This window comes from Lissotriton vulgaris, chromosome 11, assembly GCF_964263255.1.
Source record: "Lissotriton vulgaris chromosome 11, aLisVul1.2, whole genome shotgun sequence".
Classification (NCBI taxonomy): Eukaryota; Metazoa; Chordata; class Amphibia; order Caudata; family Salamandridae; genus Lissotriton; species Lissotriton vulgaris.
The window spans coordinates 1009268245-1009286800 of record NC_141699.1 but is presented as its reverse complement, the minus strand read 5'-3'; the positions used below and the strand labels follow the sequence as shown (position 1 = coordinate 1009286800).

At 45.2% G+C, this 18556-nt stretch overlaps 1 protein-coding gene across 2 annotated transcripts in view; it reads right to left on the bottom strand.

The window, feature by feature from the left end:
* Window positions 1-18556, bottom strand: part of GOLIM4 (golgi integral membrane protein 4) — a 259785-nt gene that overhangs the window by 120564 nt on the left and 120665 nt on the right. For both annotated transcript variants that reach the window (XM_086944326.1, XM_086944327.1), the window contains exons 2-3: window positions 15206-15280; window positions 3771-3820 (exon numbers count right to left, since the gene is read on the bottom strand). In XM_086944326.1, coding sequence (XP_086800452.1) covers window positions 3771-3820; window positions 15206-15280 — 125 coding nt within the window. The remainder of the gene's footprint in view (window positions 1-3770; window positions 3821-15205; window positions 15281-18556) is intronic.

The following is an 18556-nucleotide window of genomic DNA, read 5'->3' as shown; positions in this document are numbered from 1 at the left end:
GATTGATTCAGGGGGATGTGACAGTATTGGGAAGTGGCGCGTGCCGGGTTGATTAATTGTGGTTACCGGAGCAGTGACTGAAAGTGTCATGCCATTGGGTTTAAAAGGCGCGCGGTCCGAATGTAAAATTAGTTCACAAGAATTCACGCTTGCACTCAGTGCGGTTATTTTTCCAGCTGGCAAATCAGTTATGATATCTTTCTAATTTGTTCACTCCGACATCCATCTCGAGGCACTACAATACCTCGGTTATAAATGCCCTCGTTAACACGACCATTTATTTATCGCCGACATTGCAGCTCACGCCATCACTTTATTACACCCCGCTCAACACAAATTGCCCACCGCACGTATCTCAGTAAGGTGTACCGCTTGACTTACCCAAGTACGCCATTGCACCCTCATCGTGATAAGCAAGGTACCTGAACCACGCTCTGATCAACCGCCAACACGGACACCACAGCTCCTCCATGCACCACAAGATTGTAATTTTACTCTTATCTGTGTGTTTTTGTAAAATAATTGCTCTGTTTCCCTTCCCCCCCCCATTCTCCTAGGCAATAGAGGCTTATATTTCTTAGGCATTAATCAATGTCCTGATGATGATCCCCATGATTAAATAGTGGGATCGAAACGCCGTCGACCTTTATGCGCACCCTATACGGAACGTATACCAATTGTATGTTTTTGTAAAGGTGCCTTTTGAATTTTCTGTCTCATCTGAAATTACAGAAAATCTGCAGCTTTTCCCTAAAAGCCCTGTTCTGTTCTCTGGTTCCTCACAGTACTAATCTGTATGTGCTTGGGTACAGGCTTGTGCCCCACTACGTTGATTTGTTGAAGGAATTATTTTTTCTTTTTTCTTCATCAAGTAAAAATTGGGACCTCTGTCCGGCTGGACATGTCAAAAGTAATATATATTTATTGTTTTGATGAAATCCTTTTGCATGGGACCACTGTTTTGTATAATTATGTTCCCCGAGGTCCTGTGCTGACTCGTCTGGGCGCCCTTGTTGGCCTTAACATACTTAAAATACTCAAGCACATTGGCCTTAGGTTAATTAGAATTATCAGGAGACAGGTGCATGTATAGCCGTGACATGGCTTGCTGAGGCCTGCTTTGTATGTTATGGGTATTGGGTCAAGTCTAAATTTCTCCCCAGACATCAACCACGACTTTCAGTTGTAATTACAGAGCAGCACAATGTTCTCAGCATTAACATTAACATTAACTAAAGGCATCTGCACTCACTCTTTCCTGGTCTAGCTTTACTTATTTCAATCGTTCCACATACTTGATGCAGGTAAAACATGTTCACCACCAAAACATTAGATGCGTCGTAAATGCTGCATAAGATCTGTAAGAATTTACCTATGTGATTCTGGTTGCTCAATTTCTTTCCTACTACAGATGGTTTTTGCTCTCACGATCCTCATGTTTTCCATATAAATCACGGCAAGCAGCATGGGGTAACCGGTAAGCCTACATCAGACTTCACTTTGCCTCGACTGCTCACAGTGTGCCTGTGAGAAGGGAGTCAATACTGTGCGACACAGAGTGAAACCGTGTGAGTTGGCAGGTTTGCACCCATGAGCAATGGGATCCATATATTACACCAATATAGTGAAGGCACTTGTAGTATTGCAGTGCTTGGAGTAGGGATGGCTAAGGTTCTGCCAACAATGTATTGTCCGGGGCAAGTAAACAGTAGTGACGATTCCATTCTTAGCACAAAAATTACCGGTTGTTTCCAGCTGTGTTCATGACTATATACGAGCAAGTACAGCGTCATCATCATCATCCCCATTATCTAGTTAACCCCTTCCATGCTCATGACGGAACAGTTCCGTCATGAGCGTCGGTTGGCCTGTGCTTATGACGGAACCGTTCCGTCATGGTTCCATTTGTTCTTTAAAACCTTCAGCACCGCAGCAGAATTCGCGCAGCACAGAAGGGGTTAATAGAAAGCATGGCAGGAACCAAGGATGCCATCCCATCAGAAACACTGGAAGGTTTCCCAGCAGTAGGATGCTTTCAAATCCCCACTAGTGGGTGGACAGGTTGATTACACACATCCTCTTGGGGACCTTCTAGGATCAGGAGGCCATTTTCACACAGGAATAGAGCAGAGGGTGGCCTTGCAGTTTTATATTGTGTTTTTAGCAGTGTTCCACTAAATCCATGAGTTAGAGCACGCACGTCAGACTGTGCACTGTTTTTGCAAATGTGCAGTCATTGTTGCACACTGATAGCGTATAATTTATTGACCTGAGTAAAGAGACAATTACGCTTTCCAATGTCCTAACATTAACTAAATCTTTTTTACTACAATATGGTTGCTCAATGTGACCAAGTACAAATGTCAGTACAGATATGTTACCTTATTTTTGACTGGTGTGCTAAAAGTAGTTAGACTGCAGGCCAAGCTGGTCTGGTTGTAGAAATCTAAGTATTACTCTTGCATTGTCCCCCCCCCCCCCCCCCCCATTAGTAAACCCAGGGCCCTATTTAGGGAGTTGAAGAGCAGGGCCTAGGTCTGAAGGTCACTGCTTTTATTAACTCACTTCTCTGTCTGTGTAACTGCCATCTTGATGCCAATGTTAGGGCACAGGACCTTCTTCTAACTCGCCCATCCCTGAACTCGCCAGTACCTGATAATTCCACCAAAAACATCCTCCTGGTAAATTTCTTAAACCCTCTTGTAATCTTCAGTCTCTCGACCCTCTGCCAATCTACCCATCACTGGCTGTTTCAGATGCTAGAACAACTGTGTCAGTAAACTTTCATACCTCCAATCTCAAACTTCAGAGTGAATAATCCAGATTATTTACATAAAGCCCCACAATGCAATAAATTTAGGCAAAAGGCACACTGCACTGTCCTGCACCCATCCCTCCCAGTTTATTACCTTGATGTGAGCCAAAGCAAATCTTCCTGCTCCAGACACGAATCTGCTCCAGACCCAAAGGCAGCCATCAACTCTGCAGAAGCTTGCGCACAATCTCTTCTAAACACTCCCACAGTGATCTAAGATTTCAACAGCCCTCTGGCCAGCCATCTGCTCGCACGTCTGACCTTGTTCAACCCACAGTCTTTCCCTGCCCATTCACCCTTTTCAGAACTCGCCCATCCCCTCAACTGCTGCACTTGCCCACAGGCTCCACTTGGAAACATCGTTTCATACGCTTAGGCACTGCTTTGGACTTAAACGAGCAAAAATTTCAGGAGCACAACCTCCCCTCTACAGCTTCATGTGTCCCATCTAGAGGCAACTGACATCAGTCAACATTTCCAAATACTTTAAATTGTAAAATTGATACTTGTAAAGCGCACTACTCACCCGCAAGGGTCTCAAGGCGCTTGTACGAATACCGCTGTGGACCCCATCCTGGCTTTCCCTGTGAGGCGTCCACTCCTGGGCACCCCCAAGGTGGAGGCCAGGCATCCTTAGCGTTGTGGGGGCCGTTGTGGAGATTAAGCAAGCTATTGCCCAGAGTTGCAGAGTGGGACTCCATGATTGGAATAGGCACCGAGGTGAGATTATCAGGTCCGTGGAATTTTTGAGCCCAAGACCCGCCAAGGCGGGGAATTGAACCCTGGTCCCGGTCTAGACCTCTGCATCAGGGTCTGCCGCTCCAATCATTGAGCCACACTTCTCCACATTGAGCCACACTTCTCCAGTCGCAAAAAGGAGCAATCAAACACACACCTGTCTTAAGACTTCCAGGATTCCATTAATTCTAAATGATTAAAAAGATTGATGACTTACCCTTCCCTTATTTAGTGTTTCTTGTGCTTCCAATTTATAAACGAGAAAATCTAGATGGAAAAGAGGATTTAGAAATTGTGTTATTTACAGTCTTCCGAATCTAAACCTAGAGATGCGTACAAGTGGTAATTTATCAGGAACTACAAAAACAAAAAATACATTGCCCAGCCTTACGATAATAAAGGTAATGCTTTTAAGTATTTAGCACACTGACCAGGAGGAAAGAACTGGAAGGCGACGTCAACAGGCACCGGCAGGTGAACAACATGGGAATCAGCTTCTGAGTCTTATCTTTGCAAACACGGAGTACCAAAACCTATAGGTCCTAAAAACCCTAAGCGCCTGGACAATGAACTGTAGATATGAAGGTGGGAAAACACATGCATTCTCAATTCTTTTATTAGCACTACCATATTGGTTTCCTAGTCCTTCCCCATGATCAAATATTTTTGTCTACTATCTCTTGTATATGCTTGTTTCTCAGTTTGAGAAGTGTACAAAAAAATCCATGCACCTCATCATAAAATCAGTCCATCAACAAAACAATTGTAATATCCATATTATACAATAGAACTAAATTATTTATTATAATGTATCTCTAGATTCTCTGGGTGCAAAAGAAGAGTTCTAAAATCAATTTCTTTCCACAATATCTCAAATTAAATTAGCTATCCTCACCACTTAGTACAGTACAGTTGCAGCACCCACTTTTGTTGTATGCAGCAAAACGTTTTGCACTGTTTTATTAGGTAGCATATGATTTGGGTGGTATGCTCTAGAATCCTTTATCTCAACCTCCTCTTTGTAGGCAACGTATTTGATTTCCAGGAACACTGTAAGTGACTATTAATCGTATTTCTAATGAGTGCTTTACGACCTTGACCGTGCATCACCGTATTCTTTGTGTTTAATTGGATTTGAAATCTGCTGAATCTATGGTGCAAAAATTATCAAGCTATTGAACAATTACAATTGCACTTAGTGGAATTTGGAAGAAACATTTAAGCCTGCTGTTCTCATGTTTGTTTTGAAGATATTATCATATATGTTACCTTTAACTATAGATCCAAAAATTATATTTCATGTTTACTGATGCAAGAAGAAAGGTTTAAAATCTGTTTATTACTTAAACGGTATTATGCTAACATTACAGTAAAATTCTACCATAATAGTAAGTAAGTAATAGAGAAAGGGTATGTCTGTGCGTGTCAGTCAGTCAAGTATCAGTATTGGTGTCCATCAGTCAGTGTTTGTGCCCAGATGTCAGCCAGCCAGTGTCTGTGTGTCGGCCACTGTGTGTTCATATACAGCAGATGCTCAGTCCGTCCAGGTCTGTGGTTGTAGGCACTATACCATCTCATACCCATGTATTATAACTCTCAAGGGAGGGGGGATATGGAAAAACTTCGTAAATACCAGCGTCCCTGAAATATCTTCAGCTCACTCTCTCTAGCCAGCAAACACGCCACCTGAAAGCAACACATGGTATTTCTCTTGTCTATGCCCAAAAGACAAAAATACACACACACGGTAACTACTTCACCAATACCCACACCACCCAAATGCATATACGCGTAAGCCTCTCACCAACATCCATATCATCCCAACGCACACACATGGCAACCCTCTAGATGCTATGCTGTTTTTTCAACACACTTAACTCTGTTTCTTTGATCTATTTACTTCTAACCATGCCCTAGTCCACTTGACAGTCAACTATCCCTGTGCATCACCGAAAACGTATCAGCTTGGGGAAAAAACAGTCCAACCATATTCCTGCTCAACTTAATTGAGTGTACAATCTCATTTTCACCACACCCCACAAAATCATCTAATTAATACACCTTAACATATTTTGCACTTCTCTATATGTACACATTACCTTCGGCACATTTATGCAACAGGATGATGGTCCCAACTAGTTCCTCAAAACCAAACTACGGTGCACACTACCATAGCCTTCGAGAGATCTAATATAGCATCATTGCGTCTGTACTAAATGCTGCTAAGGACCTTTGATGCCATGAATTTATCAGATCACGGAGATCTCATTTGAAACATCTAAAAAATCCTTTTGCTGCTCTCCACACTCTTACGACAGTTTACAAACGACTTTTCTAAATACTTCCATTGCAAAATGCACTCTGCTGGGATCCCTCTTCCCTGCCTTCCTCACCCTCCACCTAGTAGTCAACCCTTCTACTTTTCGTGTTCTCATTCACATCAGCTTCCCCAAGGGACCTCTTTGAAGTCTCAAGTTTCCAAGTTATCAAGACATCGTATCTATTGAGTTGACGTCTGTAAGGAAAAAGGTGAGGGAAGGGAGAGTAGGAAACAGAGGAAATGGGAGCGAGGGAAAGGACGGATGGGAGGGAGGGGAGAAGCGAGAGTGGAAAGGAATGAGGGAGAAAGGAGGCAGGGGTGAAGAAAAGAAATGAGACCAGAGAGGAAGGAAATACAAAATAAATATTGTTTGGGCCTTAATTCGATAGGACACGTTTTAACTCAATGGTTTTCAAAGAAATCAAATAACACTACATCGGGTCAGTGACATGAGGAGTAACAAACAGTACACGATATATACCCTGCCATCTTTTTTAGGATACACTACGGCTGTGATTATTAATTGACTTGCAACACTGAAATTACCACATATGGTTGCAAGGGCCCTTTATTGCCAGTGCTCTCAGTAACACTGGGTCCGAGCACTACAAGGTGATTCTGAGTGAATCCTCAATAGGTCGCTATGGTATGTAAATAACGTTGAGGAAATCTGTGTTCGTTAACTAAATGTATTCATGTCAACACGTAATTCCATGACTTTCTTCGGGGGACCAGTCCTCAAGTTCAGACGCTGGAGGACTAGTCCCCAGAAAACAATGCGGTAATAATGTAATAATTGGACAATACAAATGGGAGGTGAAATACCGTTTTGTGAGGACATTAATCTTTCTGCGCACTCGTAATGGGCTATGCCTACAAACAAGAACTGCAAACTACAGTAGTACCTTTTAATAGCCAGTAGATGGCAGCAGACAATCAGAAGACTTACTTGGCAATACCGCAGCAGGTTCAGGAAAGAAACAACGATCCTTGTTGAACTGGGATAAAAAGACCCGTGTCACAGAGCTAGTCTTTTATGGAGTGGAGGCATTTTACGCCAAGTTATATTAACTATTTAACAAGCATGCCTGAAGTCCATAAGGGACCTCTTTGTTGGGGTTCCCTCTAGTTCGGGTTAAGACCAGCCGCCGTACCCTTGCATCGACCGCTCAAAGGCGATGGGGGAAGCCGCCTCGCGCCCAGGATGGAAAAGCCTCGCCCTCGCCTCGTGAATGGACAGCTTGTTGTACCTTTCTGCTGGAGGAATGGGCAGGGTGTGTGATTTCCTTTCCATACACAAAACATGCGCTGGAGAGACAAGCGGGACAACCAAGTGGAAACAACTGTCGCCTGTCAAGGCCTCGTACAATGTTAGAGGGTCTTACAATGACAAACGAGGGCAAAGTCAGTAAGTCTGGGTTTAATATGTGAACACATGTAGCATTAGCACATTCAAGACAAGACACATTGGAGGGTGCCTTCATCAGCGCACAGAGATAGGTTTAGTTGTAAAGCAGTCCCTCGTGCAGGTTAATGCGAGTGGGTGCAAGAAGGATACACCCACAAAGCCAATAGTATTAGGTGAAAGATTAATTTCATTACAAGACCGGAGGCTACCATTATGCAATCATTCTTGATTGGTGCGCCAACATGCAGCCCTTTAAAGAACATCAACACATCAAACCGCATATAGAATGCTCAGAACACAAATATCCAGTGCATGCAGACAATCACTGCTCCTGACAGGATAAGTACTTCAGGCCAGGTAAGGCAAGTGTAAGAAAGCAGGTCCAGGCAGTTGTAGGTAAAGCTGGTTCATTAGTTGCGACACAGCAAAATGCACCCACACAGGTCATGACTGCAAGAAAAACTGAAGAAAAGAACAAAAAAAACAGGAAATGCTACTTGACAAAATCTGCATATCGTTTAGAGGCAGGGAAATTCCTAAGGCCTTCCTTGACAAGGGAAGCCATAGAGCCCTCAACCAAGTCAGGCGTCCCAGGAGAATCGATGTGAACATCCACTGGATGATAACCTGCATTCTCACCAAGAAATCACTTCCACACTGATTACCACACACACTTCCCTGGCCATCACTAACAGAGCTGATGCACTTGGCAACTTTCCTAGCATTCCACACCTTGCCATCTTTAGTAATGATGCCATTAGTGTAAACCTTCTGTACCTTCATGGCTTTACCAAATTTAGGTAACCCTTTGCTTTCGAAACCGGGTTTGCGAACTCTCACCCAATATCTCACAACAATACCATGAGACTTAGCTCCCCAATTCTTGTCATACCACGCTTTGGTCTTGTTTTGCTTCTTTTTAACTCTTTCTGCTACATCTCTCGCATCAACTCTATCTCTTCTTGAACCACCAAGGACACAAACGGGAAGCAGGATTTCTGCCTTTCAACAGATTGAGAGGGCTGACTTCCGTGCTGGGGTGCAGAGTTATCCTAAACATTCAAAGTTTCTCCCACAACACACTTCTCCAATTACTCCCGCAGGCATGTGCCTTCACCACCAACCCCTTTAACACCAGATTAAACCTTTCTAGCTGACCATTTTCACGAGGTTTTTACAAGGAGGTAGTAACATGCTTTATGTCACAGTGCTTGAGAAACGCTTCCATATCATTGGAAGTCAATTGGACCCAGTTATCGGTCACAAGGATGGAGGGACAGCTCTCCCTAGCAAACACCTCCTTGAGAAACTCGATAACAGCACCAATCGTGGCACGTGGAACAAATTTGACCTCAGGCCATTTAGAATGGTAGTCTACCATTAAAACTTGTATTCTTGTCACTTGACCTGATTTTAATCCTCACCTGCACTGAAAGCGCTGCCCTCACGCGTTAAGCAGACCTCCTGAGGCACCCCCTGAGACAGCAGCAACCAGCGCTGAGACAGGGTCAACAAGCACACCGCCATCGCGGTTCGAAGGCGGAGCCACGCCCACTGCGAGGCCACGCCCACTGCGAGGCCACGCCCACAACACGGCCTTAAATGTGTCGGCCATACCAGCGCAGCGGACGAGCGCAGCGGGAGCGCCGTTTGCGCGCCGAAGGCGCGCCTAAGGCAAGCCCGTCTGCGCCCGTCCGCGCACGGCCGGGCCTAGGGCCAGAACCCCTGCTGGATAAAGCTGCCCCGAAGGTAAGCTACTCACGCCGGGACCTCCTAAGTCTCAGACCCCCCATCGCCCCCTCCTGCAAGTATGTTCATGACCTGAATGGACCATATATCGGCTGTACTGACTGCCCTCCAGCCCAGATCAAACTCCCTACTCGACCCTATAAGCCCTCAGCCCTTAAACTCGCCTCGCTGAATTGTCGCTCACTCCCCAAACACGCGATGCAGATTAACCACCTCATAGAAGACCATGACATTGACGTTCTTTACCTGACGGAAACATGGCTCTCTCTACACTCCGAGTCAGATATGGTGCTAGCAACCCCTCCGGGTTTCCTCATTCAGTCCCTACCTCGTCCTTCGGGTAGGGGTGGTGGTGTCGCCATTATTCACCGGGATTATCTCCTCTGCAAATCCAATGACGCAAAGATTCCCGACTCTGAAAGCCTGCAGTATACAATTAAGTGAGACTCGACCAACTCACTCACAGGGATCCTAGTGTACCGCCCCCCCGGTCATCCAGGTCTCTTTGCTAGTACTCTCCTGGACACAGTAGCCACACAGGCCTACTCCGTCACTAATTTCATGATACTAGGAGACCTGAATATCCATTTCGATGACCCTTCGGATTCTGGGGCTGTCGACCTGATCAACGATCTGGCAGCCCTCGACATCCACCTTCTAAACTCTGGAGCCACCCACAACAAAGGTCACTTGTTGGACCCTGTGTTTACGAGCTCCCTCACTATGCAAGCTAGTGAGACCACTCCCCTCCCCTGGACAGACCACTTTCTAGTCTCCTTCCAATTACCGGGAACCTTCAGGAAACCTCAAAAACCGCCCACTTACATCAGGGACAGGGCCTGGTCCAAACTACCCATCAAAGAATGGGCCAGGACCCTAAAGTCAACTACCCCGGCTTATGCAGAAGACCCGGCGGTCGCCGATAGTAAATATAGAGAGTGGATTACCACCTCCCTGGACTCCGTACTCCCATTTAGAACTCGGGAAGACAAAAATGGGAAACCAGGTTCCGCCCCGTGGTATACCCCCGAACTTCGACTACTGCGCAAAAACTGTAAGAGAGCCGAACGACTTTGGAGGAAAGACTGGCAGCACGCCAACAGGGAAGCCTACCAAAATTCAGTCAGATTGTACAAAACTGCTGTTAGGCGCACAAAAGCTGCTTATTACGATAATCGGATAAAAGAATCCGCTAACTCAGCTAGGGAATCCTTCCTTATAGTAAAAGAGCTTCTGAAAGTACCAACCATTCCTTCCTCCTACACCCCCCCTGTGGACCGAAGCAACGAATTAGCCACCTGCTTTAACGACAAAATTGTCCGCATCTTAACGTCCCTACCCCCTCCCTGTCCCTCCAGCCACATGGACAATGACCCACTCACCGACCTATCTGGAAGCAGCTTATGCCCTCAACTTGTGACATTTAGGCCAGTGACCTGCAACGAGGTAGAAGCAACCTTGACCAAAATGAAAAGCGGATCACCTTTGGACCCCGTACCCATTAGATTCCTCAAAACTGTAATCCCCGTCATCATCCCCACGATCACGGAGCTTATCAACAGCTCACTTGCCCAGGGTTCTGTTCCCACCAGTTGGAAGAGTGCAGTGGTGAAGGCACTATTAAAAAAAACCCAGCTAGACCCAGCAGATATGGCTAACTATCGACCAATCTCACTTCTCCCTGGCATTAGCAAGGTAGCCGAGAAATTGGTCAACGGACAGTTGTCTCAATTTCTCGAGGCAAATAACATCTTGCGACAATCCCAAACGGGGTTCCGCCCGGGCCACGGCACAGATACTGCCCTTCTTGCCGTCATCGAGGAGGCAAGGCGCATTTTAGATTCAGGAGGGTCAGTGGCAGTGATCCTCCTGGATCTGAGTGTAGCCTTCGACACAGTCAACCATCGTGTCCTCCTCCATCGGTTGGCAACAGCAGGGCTTACCGGAACGGCACTCAGATGGATAGAGTCCTTCCTGGCTGGGCGCACGTTCCAGGTATGGGACGGCAATCATCGCTCATCCACCCTCCCCCTCATGAGCGGGGTCCCGCAGGGATCATCCCTGAGCCCAACGCTTTTTAATGCCTACATGGCCCCCCCTTGAAGACGTGGTGACACCATTCAGTATAAAAATTGTGAGCTACGCTGATGACACACAGTTGGTCGTCTCCCTATCCCAACTAGACGACCACCCTGACAACCTGGCAAACTGCCTTACGGAAATACACGGTTGGATGTGTGCCTCATCACTAAAACTAAACGGGTCATAGACCGAGGTGATGCTCATGGGAAAACTATGGGGGACCATCCCCCCAGCGGTCTGGCCAGACGTGTTCGGGGAAATCCCTACCCCGAAACACGAAATTAAGACCCTAGGAGTATGGCTAGAACCCGAGCTCCCAATGAAAACTCAAGCGGCCAAAACTGCAGGAACCTGCTTTGGGCTCATGCACACCACCCGCAGGATTCTCCCCCTACTCCCTCTCGCATCCAGGAAACTTCTAGTCCAAGGGCTCATTTTGTCGCGTTTAGACTATAGTAACATGGTCTACCTCGGAGCTCCTGAGGCCACCCTGGCGAAACTGCAACGTACACAGAACGCAGCAGCCCGTGTACTCATGAACCTTCCATCCAGAGTATCAGCGAAACCCGCTATCAAGGCCTTGCACTGGCTCCCTGTGCGCCAAAGGGTGGAATTCAAAGCCATGTGCACGGCACATAAACTGATCAATGGAGGTGGCCCTTCGATCCTCAGCGACCTGGTCACTCCCTATAAGGCACCTAGATCCCTGCGGTCCGAGAATGAACACCTAGCCATTATACCCAAATTTAAAAAGACACGCACTGGAGGTCGATGCTTCTCTGCGAAAGCCTCCACTGGATGGAATTCCCTCCCACGTACCCTTAGACTGGAACCCAACTACTTGATTTTCAGAAAAAAGCTGAAAACACTTCTATTCCCTAAATAAGGCCATACCCCTCCTTCCCCCCTCTCATCTGGATAAACAAATCTTTACAGCGCGGGGATGCCCTTGGGTCACCAGGCGCTTTATAAGTCGTTAAATAAATAAATAAAATACCAGAACTAGGGCGAAATGAAGATCCACTGGTAGAAATTAAAAGTGCCCAGAGACATCAAAAGTAAATTTCTGCCAGGGTAGTTCAGGCTATTCATCATCTTCTCACTTGACGCACACACACTTCACATTCCCTCACAACCCGATCAACCATTCTGTCCATACCTGGCAACCAAAAATGGACCCTCACCAACCGCTTCATAGCAGACATAGTGGGATGTTACTTACGGGCTAATTTGAGGATAACTTCATGAATACCACTAGGAGGAACACACTTTCCACCTTTGAATCAGGCGCCAATTAGACAACGGTGAAACATCAGCCCTCATCCTCCTGGACCTGTCAGCCGCCTTCGACACGGTCTGCCATCGCACTCTAAAGACACGCCTCCTAGAAGCCGGAATCCAAGAGAAGGCCCTTTACTGGACACGTCCTTCCTCTCCGGCAGAACCCAGAGCACCCGCCTCCCATCCTTCCGATCCAAAGCCACCGACATCATCTGCGGCGTCCCCCAGGGCTCATCTCTCAGACCGATGCTGTTCAACGTCTACATGGCCCCCCTCGCACAAGTGGCCCGCCATCACAACCTCTACATCATCTCCTACGCCAACGACACCCAGCTCATCCTCTCTCTCACCAAGGACCCACACACCGCCAAAACCAACCTCCACGAGGGAATGAACGCCGACTGGATGAGGAGCAGCCTTCTGAAGCTGAACTCGGACATGATGGAGGTCCTCATCCTAGGACCCACCCCCTCAGCCTGGGATGACTCCTGGTGGCCGACCACACTGGGAACAGCACCAACACCCACTGACCATGCACGCAACCTAGGATTCATCCTAGACTCCTCCCTCTCCATGTCTAATCAGGTCAACGCCATCTCCTCCTACTACTAGAACACCCTCCGCATGCTCCGCAGGATCTACAAGTGGATCCCGACCGAAACAAGAAGAACGGTGACACAGGCCCTCGTCAGCTCAAGACTAGACTATGGCAACGCACTCTACCCAGAAATCCCAGCCAAACACCTACGACTACTACAACCCATCCAAAACGCCTCTGCCCGACTGATAGTCAACGTCCCCCGCCGCAGCCACATCACCCCCCATGAGAGACCTACAATGTATCCCCGTCGACAAGAGGATCACCTTCAAGCTCCTCACCCACGCACACAAAGCACTCCACAACGCCAGACCACCCTACCTGAACAGCAGACTCAGCTTCTACACCCTAACCCGCCAGCTCCGCTCCGCCAGCGAAGACCTGGAACACCCTCCCTACCCACATACGGCAGACCCAAGACCTACTCGCCTTCAGAAGACTCCTCAAGACCTGGCTTTTCGAGCAGTAGCAGAACCCCCTTCCCCATAGCGCCTTGAGACCCTCACGGGTAAGTAGCGCGCTTTACAAGTACTCTGATTGATTGATTACCCTCCATTTCAAGCTCCTCAGCCACCTTGTACATGGCCTCCAAATCCAGCTTAACTTCCTTTTTCCTTGGCCAGCCCTGAACCACATACTTCTTCACTTCCTTCCACAACTCATCTGTCTCCTCACACTGCTCCCACAACTCCTCAGAAATACCACCAAATTCACCATCAATAACATCCCTAATACCAGCAACCATGTCAACTTCTCCTACTTCACAACATATTTCAAAAGGCAGTAATAACACACAACATTTTTCAAAAGGCAGTAATAACAAGCAACTAATCTGTGCCAAGAGTAGTGCAGTATTCTCGCAGCAGAGAAGGGCTGCAGATTTCTATCGCTTCATCCCATTATTAAAGTCTGTTGCCAAGGGCTACACAGGTTTTTAAAGGCCCTCAACCAGAGATAAGTAGTGAAGAGGGCCTTTAACAACAGTTATAGTCTGAGGCAAAAGGACTATTAGAACATTCTACCCTCTAAGGGTAGAATGTTCTTAATTAAAAAGGAGGAAACATGAAGATAAATCTTGGAATGGCGGATCTCTGGGCTTATACCAGCCCTTATGAGCCCGAAGCTACTCCGTTGTCTTCAATGGAGCTCTGCACATTCCAATGTTCTAAACATTTTAAACCATGTCAATACAATGAATTAATGACACTGGGAGTAAGGGTGGTGCAGGTACCAACCCAGTTTCTACCTTTACTGCTCCGCTTTCAATGGACTTGACATACTAGCTACAACAGAATTATATGGATTTCACCAAAATACCCATGTTTTGTGGTTGAAGAGGGCACACAAGTTCATAGGGGAGTCATAAGATCACAATGGGAGAGGCAATATCTTTACATACAATGCTTTTCCTGTATATTAAAATGTTGCATGGATATATTGTCCATAAGCTATTATGGCAATTCCAGTGTCTTGGAGACTACAATTGCATGAGGCATACGCAGGTCCTTATGCTGGCTCTAACCCCCAGATAGGTTAAGAACCTGGGTTAAGCATAAGGGGACATTATCTAGTGCATGAGCGACAATTGTGCTCCAGTATGAATGAAGCAGGTGAACCCCTCCATGATAAGACTACAATACAACAGCAAATAAGGCTTCTATGCACAGGTACACGAGGCCACTGCTGCATATGATGATTGCTCAGAGCATACGAGTATGTTCTGGCATAGTGGGATATATATGTGTATGGTTAGGTTACAGTGGAAACATTGAGCTGCATCTGACACTAAGAGACTGTACTAGTAAATTATCAGGCTACAGTGTGTATATACTTCTACATGCACGCATGAAAGGCACAATAAATAAACAACCACAACGTAAATCATTACCAACGAAATGTATTGACTGTAAAACCTTTAAGATAGAATTCGGGTGGAGTTAGAAATATACTGAAAAAGTTCCATCTTATGCAACAATAGTAGTGAATGGAAGGGGAGAAGAGAAGGATGCAAGCTACCTTAATTGCCCAAATTCAGGGGGGTTGTGCAAGCTTTTGCTGATAAACCTAAACCACTTTCTTTCACAGGTTTTTGTGTTAATACAGTTTTTTTCAGAGAGTGCACATGCATCTGCATTCCCAACTCCAGTTAGAAACAGGTAGTTTAACATTCTTTCTTTGCAAACATGTACTGTTGGAAGTAGGGTTCGAGTTTACCTTCTTTTGCTTTCTTATGTTCCAGTCTTTCCTTCTGGAGAGATTTTTCTAGCCGTGACCGGTGTTCATAGACAACTGAAATAAAACGAAAATATTTAAATACAGTACAAAGTATAAAAGAGAAAAAAACATAACATTCTGTAAGGTTAAAAGAGCAGCATTTTCCACAAAAATAAAGATTATCACTGAAGCATTTGCGTAAGGTTTCACCCATTTAACAATGTGATGAGCTATAATTACACTTGCCAATGGTTTGTAGGTACTGCACTAAAACCAATGCACGAGATCGTTTAGATTTACCATAGACTGGATCAAGAAAATTCAGATCAGTTTGCCTTTTTGTCACAAGGTTTGTGAGAATCATTTACTCCTGTTTATAGGACATTACCTAGTGATCGAAAAAATGATTTACACTGTTGTTCCAGGACCGTACAAACTCTTACAATGAAATGGATAACAGAGTCAACCCCTTTGTACACATTGACTCTACAAAAGGTAGCAAGGTCGAGCAGTCAAGGCTTACTCCTTGAAGTGGCACTAAGTTTGTAACTCTGAAACTGTTGGCACAATAAGAATACACCCACAAATACACCAAGAAGAGAACCTAATAAACCCAGGCGCCCACAAAGCAGAGCATTCTGAGAAGCCCAGTAAACACCTGGTAGCATAAACAAGATTACCAGGGTCCCAAATTTCTAGGTGCTCATTCACCAGCAAAAAGCAGGTGGAAATCTTAATGGAAATCAGGCCAAAATTGGGAAAAGTTTGTTTAGAATGGCGTGGTACACTTTTTCCCCCAAGATATTCTTTATTGCAGAAGTTGTATTTCAGTATTACCAAGTAAAGGCGCAGAGGTACCACTGGGCAAGTAATATAGAGATTACAGCGCTTATCAAGGGCCGCTAGTAAGTGGCACCTGTGAAAGAACTAATGCTTTTAAAACAAACCGGTTTTCCTTTATTTGTAGGAAAAGTGTGCAGATAAACTACAGCATTGCACAGTAAAAAGAGTTGGGCACCTTATAGATCAAGCTATCCCTCCATTATTATAGTACTTTACAATCTCTGATGAAATAGACTATTTCTAGTTTGCCACAAGAACTGGTCATAAAGCTAAAGTTTAGTTCATGTGATCAATCTGATCCGGTGGCCAGTGACAAAGTTAGTGGGATGGGAGGTTTACAGGAAAACAAACCTGGGTAGATCCTGTCCGGCCAGAACTGACTTTGTAGCCCAGGGAGGCCCAAAAGAGAAGAACCAGTGATGGGAATGGACTTGAGCTCCTAAAGCACTTCCATGTGGCGGTACTTACATTTTGGGCACCTTTTCACAATAATAGCCGATTGCCATCAAGTATTTTGTGGGAAGGTACCTCATGGATCACACCAGCTACTGGAGAGCACTGGGATTTATGGTAAGGGTCCTACAACACCTTTAAACCTGGATGCATACATAACTCTGTAAGCAGGTGGTTCAAAGAGATCTAAAACCAGGCTGATCAGCTTCATTCAATGGGACATAGGGTTATAGAAAGTAAGAAAAATAGTTATGGACGATGAATTTGTCATGTTTACCTATATGTGGCATAGGTAAAGTTTAAAGTATTTTCCTAAACAAACTTCATAATTTAAATGTTATCCACATGGCAAATTTAAAAGCAGGCTTTCAAAGCCTGCTACAGAAAGGTGTACTTATAAATATCACATTTTTTAAGATACAAGGAGTACAATGTTTCATGGTGTTCAATAATTCTTCTACCCACCTTAAGCAACAATCCATCAATTCAAAGTTAGCGTACAGCACAAAGCTTCCCAAAACCGAATCAAGACTTTGGTCCACTTTGGAAACATTCACAACATTGTCTATTGCTATACAATAGAAGATTTTCCACCTGGATATTTTTTGCACAGGATTACTACATCCTGATAAACGGAACAGTAGCTATTAACAGATTTCACTGGAGATTACACATTTGCAGAGGGAACATTTTCAATATACTTGAAATTACATTAGTTCGTAAACATCAGTGTATTGGCCCTTTAGGTACACACCCTTCCATCCCTAGGACAGTTTACTTTTTACACCTTCCATTCCTACGTTCTGAACTCCTTACCAACAGTCTAGCATTCTGCTCTCAATTCACACATCTTAGACATTTACTAGACAATTAAATCCCCGTTTCTGTCATATAGCTTTTAAATCTTAGTCCTTCCAGCCACTGAAATCTTTATCTCAATTTTCTACACTAGTGGCACTAATGACACTTAATACAGGAGCATCTTTTCTGTACTTTCGTTGGTACCCAGTACAAAAATGTACATCTTTCTACTATGAAAACACATTATAGCATTTCTCTTCCAAATACCAATATTGTAAGTAATGGCCTTCTGTCTTCTTAGTTAGTTTCACATGTTGAGATAGGTATCAAAGGATTATGAGCTTCTCTGTAGAACAAACTCTTGCAAAGCCAATCAGCTTTGACTTGGTCTATGTGTTCTCATTGTTTGTGTAACTGTGGCACAAGCACAGATCAATTCAACACTGTTAAACCACCATCTTGGAAATGCGATTCTGAATACTTTCAGGCTGGAAATCACATTGCATTTAAATACCACATGACAGCCATCTGGGAATGTAAAACCTTAAGTATACAAAACAAATTTCCAAAATGGAGGCTGCGCTGCATCAAGACTCAATGTGGCAGTCATTTTGGAATGGTAGCACATTATTTTCCATACGAGCTGTTCAACCAGTACCTAGAACAGTGATGACAAACTTGGAAGTAACCACAATTTAATTACAAGTTTGCTATTTGCCGCTATTGGCTTTGCCAATACAAGTGAGACTGTATAAACATTACAATGTCAGTAATGGTGGGTGGAGATTTTCGAGGGAGAGTGAGAGACGCACACAGCCACAGAGGTGCTCGGTGCCCGTGGTGAAGAAAGTTGGATAGAGCAACAAGAAGCAGACTTGGGGTGGGGGAGAAATAGCATGGCTATGGAGGGAGCATCGATGATGACTAGTGCGGGCAGGGTAATAATAATAATCCACATTTGTAAAGCGCACAATCACCCGTTAGGGTCTCTAGGCGCTGGGGCCATCGGGAAGATTAAGCAAGCTATTGCCCAGAGTCACATGGTGCTGGACTAATCTGCAGCCGGTGCCAGGGATCGAACCGTGTTCCCCAGCTTCCGGAGTCAGTCGCCCTAGCTGCGGCGAAGAACAAGCACTTACAACAAGCATTAAAGTTTAGATTCCACGGAAAAATGCAAATAGAAAAAAAGAGTTCCCTGACATCAACAGTGGAAGGATATACTTAACCAATCAAAAAGCATTGTGAAGCTCCAGA